General features: G+C 41.6%; 1 protein-coding gene across 12 annotated transcripts in view; it reads left to right on the top strand.

Moving 5' to 3' along the window:
- The window catches only part of LOC148161729 (putative phospholipid-transporting ATPase IIB), a 127,755-nt gene that overhangs the window by 15,458 nt on the left and 96,776 nt on the right, over positions 1 to 15,521 (top strand). For 10 of the 12 annotated variants that reach the window (XR_015767380.1, XR_015767377.1, XR_015767376.1 and 7 more), the window contains exon 3: positions 1,628 to 1,801. Coding sequence is in view for 2 of the 12 variants with exons in the window: in XM_088020606.1 (XP_087876732.1) it covers positions 1,781 to 1,801 (21 nt within the window). In the remaining 10 variants the exon portion in view is untranslated. Of the gene's footprint in view, positions 1 to 1,627; positions 1,802 to 2,539; positions 3,757 to 12,346; positions 12,678 to 15,521 lie in introns of those variants that run through there. The other 2 variants (XR_015767383.1, XR_015767378.1) reach the window with 2 other exon arrangements.

Here is a 15,521-nt window from a genome sequence, read left to right as displayed (position 1 = left end):
GCTGTTGAGAAGCTCCACGCTAAGGATTGCAATATACATAGCTAACTTTTCACTGTTCATATTTTACACTTAATGTAAGCTATGGAATTGCCTGCTTCTTACAGGATAGCTGCCATATCAATTCACATCTTTCTACACTGAAAACTTCACCAGATGATGTGACAGCTTTTGCTTTCAATAGTCATACACGTTTTAAAGAATTTTGTGTTCTTTATTTCCAAAAATCCAAGTTTCTTGATGGTATCATTTTTCTTCGTCTTGAAACTTTCTTTAGCTTTCTTTTGTATGAGGTCAGATGGTAACATACCCTCCAAGTTTTATCTTTCATCTGAGAATGTTTTTGTTCTGCCTTCATTCCTGGAGGATCTTTTTGCTGGATATAGAATTCTGGGTTGAGCCTTTTTCCCTTTCAGCACTTAGACATGGAGTTCCTGTCCTCTGGCCTCATCTCTCTCCATGAGAAGTCCATGGGCATTTGAATTGATGGGCTTCTCCATGTAATGAGTTGTTTTCTTCTGGCTCCTTCCAAGAATTTTTCCTTCATCTTTGCTTCGAGTAGTTTGATTAGTGTGCTTTTTGTGATTTCCTTTGACTTTATCCTGTTTCAGCTTGCTGTTGTCTTTAAGTAGATTGTAGTATTGTCTGGCACTCATTTATGCTGTAGTTGTGGGCTTGGTTGGTTTTATTTGTCTTGTATAAAGTCTGTGGACTTCAGAGGGTGCGATGGGAAATTTCAGTTTCAGTGACTACCATCATGTCCCGGGGACACACAGGTCTGTGCTCTGATTTTTACAATTGAGGTGAATACCTACCACAGAGGTTTGATGTAAAATCAAATAAGATAGCATTCGTGGGCTCTGCATTCTACTTTCTCATGAATTCTTGGTTCTCAAAGTAAGCTTTTAGTTTTAAAATGTACATATGTCTGTGATTGAGGAGAGATAAAATGGGAACTTGATACAGTAGGCTGCCTGTTTTTGGAATCAGAAGAGGATTATTGAACTCTGAAAGGGATGCTGGTTGTGGAGGAAATTATTTCCTTGAATAGAAAATTCAGAAAAGGGAATAACAGAGACAGAGTAAGTGTAAGTGGGACATAGCATCCTTGCTGCGTATATCAAATCTGACAACAAACCAAGGGACCGTGTTCCCACCTTTCAAAAGAAGATACTTCCATAGTTCAAAAGTCACTTCCACGACTTTGATTGATGAATGTAAAGTTGGGCACATTTTATATCCAATCGATCTGTAGCAGAGTATTTAGATATGACCTGGAAGTATACATTTTTTGCTAATATTTCGGGTGATTGTTTTTATATTCCTGAATTGAACACCATGAGTGGGTGGTACTGTTGAGCCGACTGTTCACACCAGTGGCTTTGTGGTCATGTTCGCTTCCTTGGGCAGCCTGTTCCTTTCCTTCTGACCCTGGCTAAATACATTTTTTGTAAAGGAAAGTAGCATCCCTCATTTATAATGGTTTGCCTCCGCTGTAGACAGCTTAGTTTGAAGAAAAAAGAAAAATGTGGTTAGTAGAATGGGACCAGCTCTTGTCTTAAATAATACCCTTACTGGTGACAGAAGGCTGCTTGGCCTGCCTCAGCATTCTCTCCTTACCTCTGACCAGGTACCAGCTGAAAGATGAGTCTGCCCATTTGGATGAAATGCCATTAATGATGTCTGAAGAAGGCTTCGAGAATGATGAAAGTGATTACCACACGTTACCACGAGCTAGGATCACACAGAGAAGAAGAGGACTAGAGTGGTTTGTCTGTGGAGGATGGAAGTTCCTCTGCACCAGGTTTGTGATCTCTTGCTGCCTAATTTCCTATGCCCTCAGGTATACAGTTAAGGTATTTAGAAGCTCGGCTTCTAACATACTTATTTTTATATCAGATAAAGAAGACACTCTCAATGAAATGACATAACGGAAAGTGTTAAACATTAGTCAAAACCAAACATTGCTAATTAGAAAAGGACAGAATGCCAAGTTCACTTTCTTTTTTTAAAGATTGTATTTATTTATTGGTCAGAGGGAAACAGAGAGCACAAGCAGGGGGAGCGGCAGAGGGACAAGCAGACTCCCCGCTGAGCAAGGAGCCTGATGTGGGGCTCGATCCCAGGACCCTGGGATCATGACCTTGAGCTGAAGGCAGACGCTTAATCGACGGAACCACCCAGGCGTCCTCAAGTTCACTTTTTTTATGCGACATTTAAATGTTTAGAAAGTGGAGAAAGATTAGTGGTTTTGTATTGATTGCATGGTAGAGTCAATTCTGGTCACTGTGTCAGCATTTGTAAACCGTGCTCTTTTCCATCTTCGGTCCTGCTCTCATCCAGAAAGGCAGGTAGGGGCCTGTAAAATGCAGTTTAATAATACTGGAACTCTGTGTATTATTTGACTCAAATGCTTTGAGTTGGAAGAAGATTCTTCAGTAAATTTAACCAGAAAGAAACAAAGGTAAGACCTGCTCATATTTAAACAAGTTCACTGGTGGTTGAGATAAACTTCATCAGCTGTGCTCACCCTTGACTTTAGAGGCTGGTCTGTGAAACCACACTCTGTGTCTAGGACACTTGGCCATTGACTGTCCTCCAGCCCTAGGGACGGGTAGAGCAAGATTTCAGCTGACTGATGCCAACATAACTTGAGTGGGGTATGTCGAATAAATTACTGCTTTGATAGTCTTTCTGCTCTTTAAAGTTTGTGGTCAGTGCCTTTCTTAACCATCATGAACTTAGATCCCTTTGACCATAAAAGAGATACAAGTCATTGTAGAAAGATATCTTATTTATCATCCTCATTATCTCTTTAGAAGTTTGTAAAAAGATGTTTTTACAACCAATTTGATTTTGGGGTCGGCTCACATAGTGGTATTCAAACAGTGGTGTGTGGACTCCCAGGGACTCTGAGGAATCCCTCAAAGAGATCGACCATGCAGAATCGGGAAGTGAGACTGAGCAGGATTTAGGCTTATCACCCCCTCTCAACTTCCAATTAGTGTCTGTCTTTATCTTTCCTGTGTATTGTAAGCTTTTCATATGAAGAAGGAATTTCATGGCTAAACAAGGTTTTAGAAATCACTGACTCGTGTTACTAATTTTTAATGAGTGAGACAGTTTTTTCACAAAACATTTTCTAGGTTAAATAGCCAATATTCCTGGAGTATTCTTTGGGGGTACTTAACCTTGTCTAGACTTAATTCCTTTTAACAGTTGCAGGGCTATGCAGAATTGTTTTTTCTTGTGTCCCTTGTGATGCTTTGTGCTTTTCAAGGGGTTTATCTACTTTCAAATATATAAATTCCTGTAATAGAAAATGTATGAGGTTCTGGAGGGATGTCACATTTTATTATTCCTGATATTGTTAATTTATCTCTCCCTTTTCCCTGTTAATCTTGATAGGAGGTTATCAGTTCTTTTCAAAGAGCCAAACTTCTGGTGTTGTCTTTGCTTTTGAAATTTTAAGCTTTTATCATGAAATAAATCCAGACTTGAAATAAATTCACTTTTATCTTGAAATAAATCCAAACTTATAGAAAAGTTGCAAGAATTCCTCCTATGCCCTTTGCCTAAGATCAGTAATGTTTAATCTTTTGCCACATTTATTGACCATTCTCTTTATATCTCACTGTTATTTTCAGAGTGATTTCAGACGAGGTTGCTTGTTACTTCACTCCTCTTTGATCTTAGTGTTCCGTGCATGTTTCTTAGGAAGAGGCTATTTTCGTACATGGCCACCGGGCAGTTGCCACGTTCAGGAGATTTTGCTCTGACACAGCTCTGTCTCCTGCCCACAGAGCACCCTTCCTCTCTAGGCTGGCCTGGCATTTAGGTGGCCATCTCCATGAGCCATCTCCATGAATCTGGAGCCACTCTTGCCCTAACTTTGTCTTGCATTCCATTGATGTTTATGGGAACTACACAACAGGTATTTTATAGAACATTTCAGATTTTGGTGTGTCTGAGGTCTCCTCGCCATTAGATTCAGGTTAAACATTCTCTGGGACACTGTATGAGTGACACTGTGTCCCTCTTGGGATGTCTGCTTCCTGTGTCATTGAAGTCTGGTCTGCCCTTAATTTTTTTCATACTGAGTTTAACTTGCCTTTCTTTTTCTGGCTTCGTTAGATGGATTCTCAGGTCACCAGCATTGTACTTTTTTCTTTTTTAAAAATAGATGCATTTCAGTTTTGACACATGGTATTATTATTACTATTTAGTTCAAAATATTTTGATTTACATTGCCATTTCTGCTTTAGTTGATGTTCAGTTTAGAACCATGCTGATTAATTTCTAGTCAGGAATTTTCCTGATTATCTTTTTGTAATTGACTGTTATCTTTTTTTTTTTTTAAAGATTTTATTTTTTATTTGAGAGAGAGAAAGTGAGAGCAAGAGAGAGAGAGCACAAGCGGTGGGAGAGGGGCAGAGGGAGAGGGAGAAGCAGACTCCCTGCTGAGCTGGGAGACTGGAGACACTGGGGCTGGATCCCAGGGTCCTGAGATCATGATCTGAGTTGAAGTCAGACGCTTCATGGACTGAGGCACCCCGGTGCCATGTGATCGACTTTATCTTAATTCCACTGTGGCCCGAGAACATACTTGGGATTTTTTTCTTTCAGTCTCTGTAATGTGTTGAGACTTACTTTATGATTCATCGTATATGGGCAGTGTTAGTCAATTTTCTGTGTGTATTTGAAAAGAATTTGTACTTTTTTGTTGACTGTTGCTCTGTGTTGCTTTTTTTTTAAAAAGATTTTATCCATTTATTTGATTAATTTGTTAATAGTCTTGTTTGAATCTTCTGTATTCATATTCGAAGTTTACTTATCAGTTACTGAGAAACTTGTGTGAGTCATGACATCTTTGAGGATGTGCCTACTGCTTTAAATTATGTCAGTTTTGCTTTATATATTTTAGAGTATGTTATTAGATGATGCGAGTGTAGGGTTACTAACTTACTGTTGGATTGATCTTTATCTGATAATATTTCTTCTCTGTGGGCTCATAATGTCTATCTTCAATGAAATGATACCAGCTTTCTTCATTTTTATTTCTTTATTTTAATTCCAGTTTGTTGACATGCGGCGTTATATTAGCTTCAGGTTTCCATACATCACCCTGTGCTTAACACAAGTGCCCTCCTTCATCCCCTTCACCTGTTTCCCTCCCCCACCCACCTCCCTCTGGTGAGCGACAGTCTGTTCTCTGTTATTAACACTTGTTTCTTGGTTTGTCTCTCTCTTTTGCTCTCTCTCTCTCTCCCAGCTTTCTTTGATTAGTATTTGCATGGTATATGATTTTCATCCTTTTACTTTGTTTTATTTAAAAAAAAAAAACTTTTCTGGGGGCGCCTGGGTGGCTCGGTTGGTTAAGCATCTGCTTTCAGCTCATGTCATGATCCCAGGGTTCTGGGATCAAGTCCCACATCAGGAGCCTGCTTCTCCCTCTACCCGTGCCCCTCTCCCCTGCTCATGCTCTCTCACTCCCCCCTCTCTCTCAGTAAATAAAATCTTAAAAAAAAAAACCTTTTCTTTTGAAATAATTATAGCTTTACAGGAAATTGCCAACTTAGTATAGAGGGGTCCTGCTTATCCTTCACCCAGTTCCCCCCAGTGGTTGCATCTTTCTTTTTTTCTTTTAAAGATTTTATCCATTTATTTGAGAGCGAAAGAGTGAGCCTGAGGTGCGGAGGGGCCGAGGGAGAGGGAGAAGCAGGCTCCCTGCTGAGCAGGGAGCCCCAGGTGCAACTGGATCACTGGACCCTGAGCCAAAGGCAGCCGCTTAACTGACTGAGTCACCCAGGCGCCCCCCAGTGGTTGCGTCAAACCAGAAAGTTGATGCTGGTGTAAACTGTGTATAGTTCACTACGTTTTACTACATGTGTAGGTCTGTGTAACCACCACTGCAGTAAAGATACAGAACTGTCCCATTACCGCAGGTGTCTCCTGTCTGCTGCCTTCTATAGTCATGTTCTCTCTCCTACCCCAGGCCCTAGCCTCTGGCAACCACTAATCCGTCTCTATTTCTATAATTTTAATTTTGAGAATGTCAAATAAGTGAAACCATTCCATTTGTGATTTTTGGAGATTGGCCTACTCCAGTCAACACAGGGCCCTTGATAACCACTCACGTAGTTGTATCGATAGTTTTTCCTTTTAATTGCTGACTGGCATTCCAGGGGATGGATGAATGTTTGTTTAAGCATTCACCTACGATAGGACATTTAGGTTGTTCCAAGTTTTTGGATGTTCCAAATAAAGCTGCTATGAATCATCATGTACAGGTTTTTTTTTTTTTTGTATGGACATAAGTTTTCTTTTCTCTGGGCTAAATGCTCAGGAGTGCGGTTGCTGGGTTGCATAATAAGCATATGTTTAGTTTTTTATGAAAGTGCTGAACTGTTTCCCGGAGTGGTTGTACCATTTCACATTCCCACCAGCAGTGAAGGAGAGATTCAGTATCTCCTTGTCAACCTTGTTGTCACTGTTTTCTATTTTAGCTGTTAGAATATGTGTGTACTGACAGCTCTTTGTGGCCTCAGGTTGTTTGCATTTTCTAAAGGCCTAGTGAGGTTCACTGTCTTACTTGCCATAGGCATGTCTTCTTCAGTAAATGTGTCTGTAGGTCCATTCCATTTTCTTCTTGGTTTGGTTTTTTTCCTGGTGAAGTTTTAAGAGTTCTTTATATATTTCACTTGTGAGTCTTCTGTTAGGTGGGTAGTTTGCAAATATTTTCTTCCATTCTGTAGCTTGTCTTTTCATCCTCTAAGAGTTTTTCCACAGATCCAAAGTCTTTCATTTTGATGAAGTCCAACTGTTTGTTTTTTTTCTTTTGAGCACTGCGCTTTGATTGTCACGTCTAAGAACTTTTCACCCAGCCCTGTGTCTCAAAGATTTTCTTTTGTAAGTTTTATAGTTTAACATTATTTAGATCCTTTTTGAGTTATTTTTGTACAAGGTGGGAAGTTTTGGTTTAGATTTATTTTTTGCCTATGTATATCCAAATGCTCCAGCACCATTGTTGAATTGCTTTTATGCCTGTGTCTCTGGTCAGTTGGCTGCACACGAGTGGGGCTTGTTGCCTGTATTGTCCCTTCGTCTGCCCTGCTAGTGCTACCCAGTCTGGAGAACTGTCTCGTTATCTAAGTCTTCAAATGGGGTAGGTTGATTCCTTGTATTTTATTCTTTTTCAAGATTTTCTTAGCCCTCTAGCTATTAGGCCTTTCCATAGACATTTTAGAATAATCTAGCCCAGTCTGTAAAATCTTTTCAGGGATTTTGATAGGAATTATGTTTTACCTGTATATTAACTTGGGGGAAATGACATGTTTACTGTGTTGAATCGTCTAGATCACAGTTTACCTCTCCATTTATTGAGAACTTTGACCTTTTTATCAGCATTTGTAGCATTTGTAGTTTTCAGTACACAGGTCTTATACGTGTTCGATTTATTCCTAAGTATTTTTTTTTCCTTTTTCCTTCTTCATGTTTATAACTGGTATTTTAAATTTTGGTTTCCACATGTTCATTGCTGGTGTATAGAACTAGAGTTGGATTTTGTGTTTGTCTTGTATCCTATAGCCTTGCTAAACTTACTGTTAGTGCCAAGAGTGTTTGTGTAGATTCCGTGTAATTTTCTACTTGGACAATCCTGTCATCTGCAAACAGTTTTATTTCTTTGTTTTATAGCCTGTATGCCTTTTCTTTTCTTTTTTTGCCTTATGGGTCTGTCTGGAACATACACTATTACATGGAATAGCAGTGGCGAGTGTACCTTCTTGCTCCTTGTTCATAGTCCTAGAAAGCTTTCAGTATTTCACCATTAAGTATGATGTGAGCGATGGATTTTGTTTTTTTTTTTTCCTAGATTGCTCATCTAAAACTATTGACAGTTTTCTTAATTAAAATCTATCTTGTATTGGGTTAGTGTTCATACAGACAATCCTGTCAGATTCAGAAGCAGGATCTGGAGATGGAGGTTTCAGTGTCCTGTCATCATTGGGATTAAGGGGAGCCACACAGAAGGATGACGTTTCTGAAAACGTCAAGGGACATGTGGTGTAGGTCTTTGAAAAATAAAGGAAAGGGACACCTTGGGGGAGACAGACAGTTTTGGGAAGGAAGACTACTATCCATCCTTTTAGGCAGGGGGAGGGGTAGGAGTGGAAGAGTGAAGTGGTGGTGGAGAGGATGACTTTTACCGTTAGTTGGGAACGTGGGGTCATTTGAGTGGGGAGGCGACCGGGATTCAGATGAGGACTGAGAACGTGGGAGAATCGGTCGTGCTTTGGTGGAGAGATCAGTAACCAACGACGGAAGGTCAGTAGTCGTGCATTTGTATGGAATCCAGTGTCATGTTAGGACTGTCTGTCCGTGAGAGAGCCTGACCTGTCGCAGACTTGGCAGTGGACGTGTGGCTGTGGGAGCTGGGGGTGGGGGTGCCCCGGGCTGTGAACCGAGGAAAGAGCTTGCAGCAGAGGAATCTGGGTGGAGCCGCCATTAGAAGTCATCTTTTCATGGCTGTGGTGTGCAGCTCACAGCTGTGTGTCCTCCACGAGCGCAGGGCGCAGGGACGAGTGGGAGCCGTCCTGCTGGTGCTCTTCTCCATGGTACGCACCTTCTTCGGGAGCTGGGCGTCCATTCTCAGCGCTGTCTACAGCCAAGAACTGGAAAAGTCCCTCTTGTGATGATCTGGGGCCAAGCCGGAAACTGAACCAAGGTCTCCTTTGACAAACCAAAGCCCTTGCTCTTTGCTCTGTGGCCTGGGAAAAGTGCTAGGGTGAGGAGTTGTGCTCCAAAAAGGCTAATCCTGACTGGTGTCTGTAAGTGGATAAAGGCCGGTCTCGCCATCCTAAGGGGAACCCGGCATGAGGATCGCTGGAGTCGAGGAGGCTGAGAAGCTGTATCTGTGTGCGTGGAGAATCACTGAATGAATGCTACAGGAGCCGTCAGAGATGGCTGAAAACACAGAGGAAGTGGGCGTGGGTACTGACCGGCACAAACTCTGAGGACACGGACCGGTTAATGTTAATGCTGTGGACTCTAAAATTAGGGGGCTTGTGTGCTATGGAAGTGGTACTTAATCCGTGCTCCCAAATAGTTGCCAACAATTACGGACTTTTAATGTTAGGAGTCTTTTCATAGTGTTGAAAACATTGTTGAATTTATTTTTTGAAAGTTTTATTTATTTAAGTAATCCCCACACTCAACATGGATCTTGAACTCACGATCCCGAGATCAAGAATCACACACTTTTCTGACTGAGCCAGCCAGATGCCCCCATTGTGGAATTATTTTTGGTCTTTTATAGCACTTTGTTTTTACCAAATGGAACATAGACAAATTTTGGATTTTATTTGTAATATGTTACTTTTTTTAAAGGAAAATGTTAATATTCCAGATCTAGATGTTAGCAAAACACCCATGTCTGGGGGACATTAAAACAATAAAACATAATAGATGTGTATATAAACTCTTTATCTCTGTAAGTGGTGATCGTGTAGAAAAAACTAACTGAACCATGTTGGTGGTTTCTAATCAGTCTGTATGGCACTGACGTGTGTCTTTTTTGCTGTACGGAATAAGCAGTGATCCCGGATATTGTCGGCGCGCTTCTTGTTCAGTGCTATCTGCCATACTGAGAAATTACTGTTTAAATTAAAAACTGCACCTTGGGTGCCTGGGTGGCTCAGTCGGTTAAGCGTCTGCCTTCGGCTCAGGTCATGGTCCCAGGGTCCTGGGATCGAGTCCTGCATCGGGCTCCCTGCTCGGCGGGGAGTCTGCTTCTCCCTCTGACCCTCCCCCCTCTCATGCTCTCTCTCATTCTTTCTCTCTCAAATAAATAAATAAAATCTTTAAAAATAAATAAATAAAAACTGCACCTTACACAACAGAATTGTACATCTAACAACTTAGATTCGTTTTATTTTCTTCATTTCTTACAGATTTTTATTTTTGAGTATTTGTTACTTTTTTCCCCCTAAATGTTAAGCATTATAAAATACAATGTTTATTAACATTATTAGGTGTTGGATCAATGAGTAGGAGATACATAAAATTACTTAGTTTAATTGTAGGAGGAAATGTTGGTGAATATTGCAATAAAGGTAGGTAGCAAATAACAATAATGAGTTGTAAGTATTTCAGTGTATCTCTGTTTGTAGACTCTGACTAGTGAGGCTTATTTTAAAATTATTCTTCCTAGTTTTAGCAACTGAGTGGGCTTTAATTTCTTCATGGCTTAAAAACTGCTTTCTCATTTTTATTATTTGGTAAAAATTGCAGCTCTGACACATTGAAATTTTACTGTAATCTGCCCTCTAAAACTTGGACTGTCCTTCCTGTGAGTTCCTGTGATGCACGTCGATACGCTAGTTCTCTGGGGCTGGTGGTGGTGTCTTTCTCATGAGACTTAGATTTCACTTCTTACTAAAAGTCACTTTGTCCCTTAGGAAAGTGGAGCCACTGAGGACATTTTCATAGGAACAGTGGACTGGATAGGTGGGGCGGGGGCGGGGGCGGGATGTCAAACACCGGAACTGTTCCTGTTCTTAGTGGGTCTCTACACTTTCAGGGAATCTGCAGCACATGTGCAGTGCAGAAGCGTGGGGAGATGCTAATCTTTGAAGAAGATAGTAGGCTGTGCTGCTCTTGGTAACCATGGGTACCTGTTGGATAGCATAAGTGTCTAAATTTGGTTGTGTTGGGAAGAAGGCTCTCTGAAGTTTGGGAGTTATATAACTATGGCTAGTTCAAGCTTTAGGAGACAGGATCTTGGTATATTAAAGATACTTTATTTAATATGAGAGTATTACTTTGATTATAGAGGCCTTTGTGAAAAGCTGCTAATCCTACAATGTTGTAAGGAAGAATACACTTTGTGCAATATTGGATTTAGTGTCACTTTGCCTTGATGATGGCAGGTGACTTATATATAAATGGGGAGTGTCCCCTGAGTGATCACACATTTAGAAAATGCTCCGTCTGCATGGAAGTATTATCAGCTGCGGCTCCTGGTTATTTTCTCCCACCGTCTCTGAGGTTCTCCCTTTCCGTATCAGTATTGACCAGTATATTTTACTAAAAAATTGTCCATAATTTTATTTTCCTGCTTAGCTCTACAACTTAGTAAGGCTTACATTTACTTTTTGGGTTACAGATTTTGTTTTGTTTTGTTTTAAATGTTTGGTGTTTATGCCCTTTACTCTTTGCATTCAAGTCACCTGTCTTCCTTTCTGGTCCTGCTTTCTGTCTGCATCATCCAGTGGCAATTCTGGTGGTGCTCCAGGCTTGTAAAACCTCAAGCGTTGTTTTCATTTAATTTTGTGAAATAGCGTGTGATTTGATTATGGTTAACGACAACTTGCTTCTGTGCTTGCATAAGGAAATAATTAGTAATAACACTTTTGTTTCTTGATAGTTCTTAGTAGCAAAGTGTTACAAATAGTTGAGTTACATCTCGGAAGTCTGGGGATCTTGGGTTTTTTTTTTCCCTCTACCAGTTTGTAGAGAAAAAAATTAGTAAACTGTTGAGTTATATGTGTTTTTAGCCCCTGGTATTTAATTTAGAGTTTATAGTGTGGAAGGCTTTGGAACTTCGTGGGTCGTCGGTTGCAGGTACAGCACACAGTGTGTTGTGTTGAGGTTTTTCTTCTGGCTGTGGTCTGCAGCGTTCATGTGACGCACAGAGTGGTTTTGCATTTGTAGAGCCTTTTGCCGTAAACTCGGTAAAATCCACGTTTCCTAAATTTTGTATTTATTTTTCACACACTTAATTTTGCCTGTCTTCTATTTCATCTTAGATTTGTCTGACTTGTGTACGTTAAACTGTCATATTAGGCAGTGAGGTGTTTCAGAACAAGAATTCGTATTTGAATACATCGCTGGAGGATTTTCGCCGTCATTGCAGCGCTGAAGGCTTGTGTCTCATCTGCTGGACCTGCTGCGCTGCGCTTCCCACGGGCAGCCCTGCCCCTGACACTCCCGTGACGTGGGAATGGTCTAGATCTGTGGTGTCCACTGTGGGAGCCAGTGGCCAGGACGGCTCTCGAGCCCTTGAAATGTGGCTAATGTGACCGAGGAACTGGGCTTTTTATTGCACTTCATGTGAATTCGTATGAAAATAGTCACGTGCGGCCGGTGGACGCTTCGCTGGGCAGCGCAGGCACGGACCCTTGTGCCAGAAGGAGCGTTGGAGCCGGCGGAGTGTGACTCAGGGCGGCTGCGCGGTGCCGGCCGCGCCCCGCGGTGCGCCCCGCCCCCCAGCGCGCTCCGTCCCGTCACCCGCGCTCTCGCGCACGCGCACGCAGCCCCTCGAGCTGCTGGGCGCTCCTGTGGCGTCTGTGCCGTGCGTTTGCCGCGTTCTGACGGGCCCGGCCTGCCGTGGGGCGGCGTGAGCACTGCGCTGACGGGCAGCGCGCAGTCGGGCTCTGCTCTCCGCTCTGCCCCCGCCTGGTTGTCTCGTCTCAGAGAAATCATGTACCTTTCCGGCCTCCCGTTCCCGCCTGTGTAAAATGTGTGAGTCTCCCGTCGCTGTGGTGCCGCCGCAGGTGTCGGACTGATTACATCCCGAGGAGGGCAGAGCCCCTCCGAGCTCGCACGGCGCGTCTGTCTGGTGCAGCGGGACCGGAGGTGTTCGCGCCTCAGGAGAACGTGTTGTGTGCAACTAGTAAGAGGTTGGCGATTCAGAGCTGCCGCCGGGAAGGACTGGGGAAGGCGCCCCTGGAGCGCTGGGCTGTGCGGGCTGGTGCTGCGGGGAGGGGTGCGTGTGGGGCCGCGAGGTCTGCCGGTGGCCAGGGGAGTCGTGCTGGAGGGAAGAAGCCTCGCTAGAAGCCTGACCTTGGTGCAGGCCGCGTGGTGAAAGCAACAGGAGGTGAGAAAGAGTGATTTGAAGCAGATTATATTGTATTTGAAGCCTTACTTAAGGTTTTGTTTCATTCAAGCATGAGCAAGATCACATATCCCTGATATTTTACTGAAATCTACTTAACCCTCCCCCCCCCCCCCCGCCGTCAACAAAAGGCAGTAAAGGCGGGAATACGTACTGTGGCAATCTTAAATCGCTTTAACAATAGCCTGGTTTGTAACTGCTGGGATTTAAAAGTATCCTTTATGTGTGGAGGATGCTCTGTGTTCTTAAAAGTTGAAGTGGGATGGGTCCTAGGGGGTGGTTTAGAACCGACCTGCTTGGCTGTGCCCCTGGCACTCAGGATTGCCATCCCAAGGGAGCTCCTCAAGGTAGCAGTGCTCCCAGTCCTGCAGGCGGGCGAGAGGTGGATGCCCACACCTGGAGGGCAGACTCCTGTCCTTCCGGACTGAAGATTTTCTGTGCACAGCTAAGAAATAGGCAGATACTCAGTAGAGATACACCGATTTCAGTTTATAGGATGCCACCGTGGGTGCCATCCAAAGTAAGGCGATTTCTGAAGATTGATGTCAGTGTGATTGGAGTAAAGGGCTAGTGCGCCCTCCCCACCTGCCGTGGAAGACATGCAGTGATTTCAAGATGGAAGTCCTGATATGCCAACTTCATTTTATAATCACACCTCCTGAGACTGACATTGTCACACAAAATTTCATGTTAATTTTTCAGCTGAGTCTGTCACAGAGTGAAGTTCAGAGCTTCTGCCTTTTGCTGCTGGCTTGCTGGTGTAGCCCAGACTACACCTAGAAGATACAGTTCAACAACCTGCCTTCATAAGCCATTCTAGGTCTCCTGCAGTTTGGAGATTTGAGCAAAGCCAAACTGTTAATGCTGAAGTTTAAATTCACGATTATTATTTTATGCTTAGTTTAGGCGATTTTGATACCTTTTCACCATTTTCTTAAGTATTTTGGGAAAAGTTTATTCTCTCTATCCAAACATAATGGTTTGGATGTCCAGGAAGTGGAAGCGTTTGTGCTGCTGGAGTCCTGACACTATGGCACATGGACGGACTGGAAGATAGCTTTGGCCCTATCCCCTTAAACATCAGTGTTCTTTCCCAATATTGAATGGAGCCGTAAGTCTTCATTTTATATGAATGCTACTAAAATAGTCCTCTTTAAGAGAGGAAAAGAGTGATTACCTGAGAGAGTTGATGTCTGAGGACCTTTGTCATCGGATCACTGAGCGGTGTATTGAGAATTGCAAACGACACGGCTCTCCTTTTCTCCTCATAGAAGAGCATTGATTGCTTCAGAAACTTAACGGTTTTGTCAGTAAGAGGGTCTAAACGGGAAGATCATTTCCCTGAGGTTCTAGAAGTCATTATGCACTCATACAAGTCTCTTTCAGTGTTTTATGTCGAAGTTATTTCCGTATAACCTATTTGAAGATAACCTTTACAGATTAACATTAGATATGCTTTCGGTGTCTGGTAAATACAGAAACAATCAGTATTGGCTCTAAATATGTAGCATTAATTTAAACATTTTTTAAAAAGCATATATAACGAGTGTCTTTTGTTTCATGCACTTGCTGTGATTGGCTGATAAATATTTGTCAAAGAAAGAGAAGCTCGCACGGTGTGGCTTGGATATCCTGAAAAGTGTGAAGAAAAGCATCCCAGAAATTCTATAAAAAATCAAAAATACAATGTATTTACCCTTATACCTGGGGTAAGACTATTACATTCTTAAGAATGGGTTTCATATCAGAGATTCCTGGCTCCTTTTGTTTTCACTGTTTTTTTTTTTTTTTAATTTTTTTTCCCGTTAATCGTGTCCTGTCCAAATCAGTGACCTTTTGCTTTTGAACCATTCATGTTTCAAGTAGTTGTTAAATAATTCATGCGCACTTTAATGGGTACATCATGAAGTTCAATGTGAGAAAATTTATAGTTTGACTTCAGTCCTAGATAAATATATTTATATTATTGTAGAAATAATCAAGCCTAAATTAAATTAACAGAAAATAAGTCCTAAGTTTTGTTTGCAGGTGAAGTGGAATGTTAAGTTTAAAGCCTGCCAAGGAACTTCATGATGAAAGTAAAATAATTTTTTATACAAACGTAACTCAGTAACAAAATATCTATAAGCATTGATAGATAATAGTTTCTACTTCACATTATAAATTTCAAGCCATGTTATGTTGTTATATCATTAGTTATCTTTAATTAGGTATTATGCTAGGTGTAAATAATGAAGTTTAAATATTTCATTACTTTTTTTGTTGCTAGTGGTATTTTTGGCTTAAGTTACAAAACTGAGTATGTATTTATGATGATTGACTAATTTTTGGTTTTTGTACATTTCCTATTTTTATAGACCAATTTATTCGTCTTTCTAAAGGCAAAAGGAAGCTGGTACTGGTTATATTTCTATATCAAAGTTTCTGACACATTCTAGTTATTTGCTCTTATGCTCTCTACAAGAAAATGTTTTGGTAAAGTGAAATAAAGTGAAATAAAGCTGTTTTATTTTTCATGTTTTAATTTAAATAATCATGCTGATTTTATACTGGGCATTGATTGCCCCTCAGCACCCTCCCCCATCCATCTAATAGTTGGTGAATGCTTCATATCTAATTAACTCTTTAG

Source organism: Eumetopias jubatus, unplaced genomic scaffold (genome assembly GCF_037043125.1).
Source record: "Eumetopias jubatus isolate StellerSeaLion01/CBP00866 unplaced genomic scaffold, mEumJub1_p1.0 scaffold_80, whole genome shotgun sequence".
Classification (NCBI taxonomy): domain Eukaryota; kingdom Metazoa; phylum Chordata; class Mammalia; order Carnivora; family Otariidae; genus Eumetopias; species Eumetopias jubatus.
This window is presented reverse-complemented; position numbering and strand designations above follow the sequence as displayed.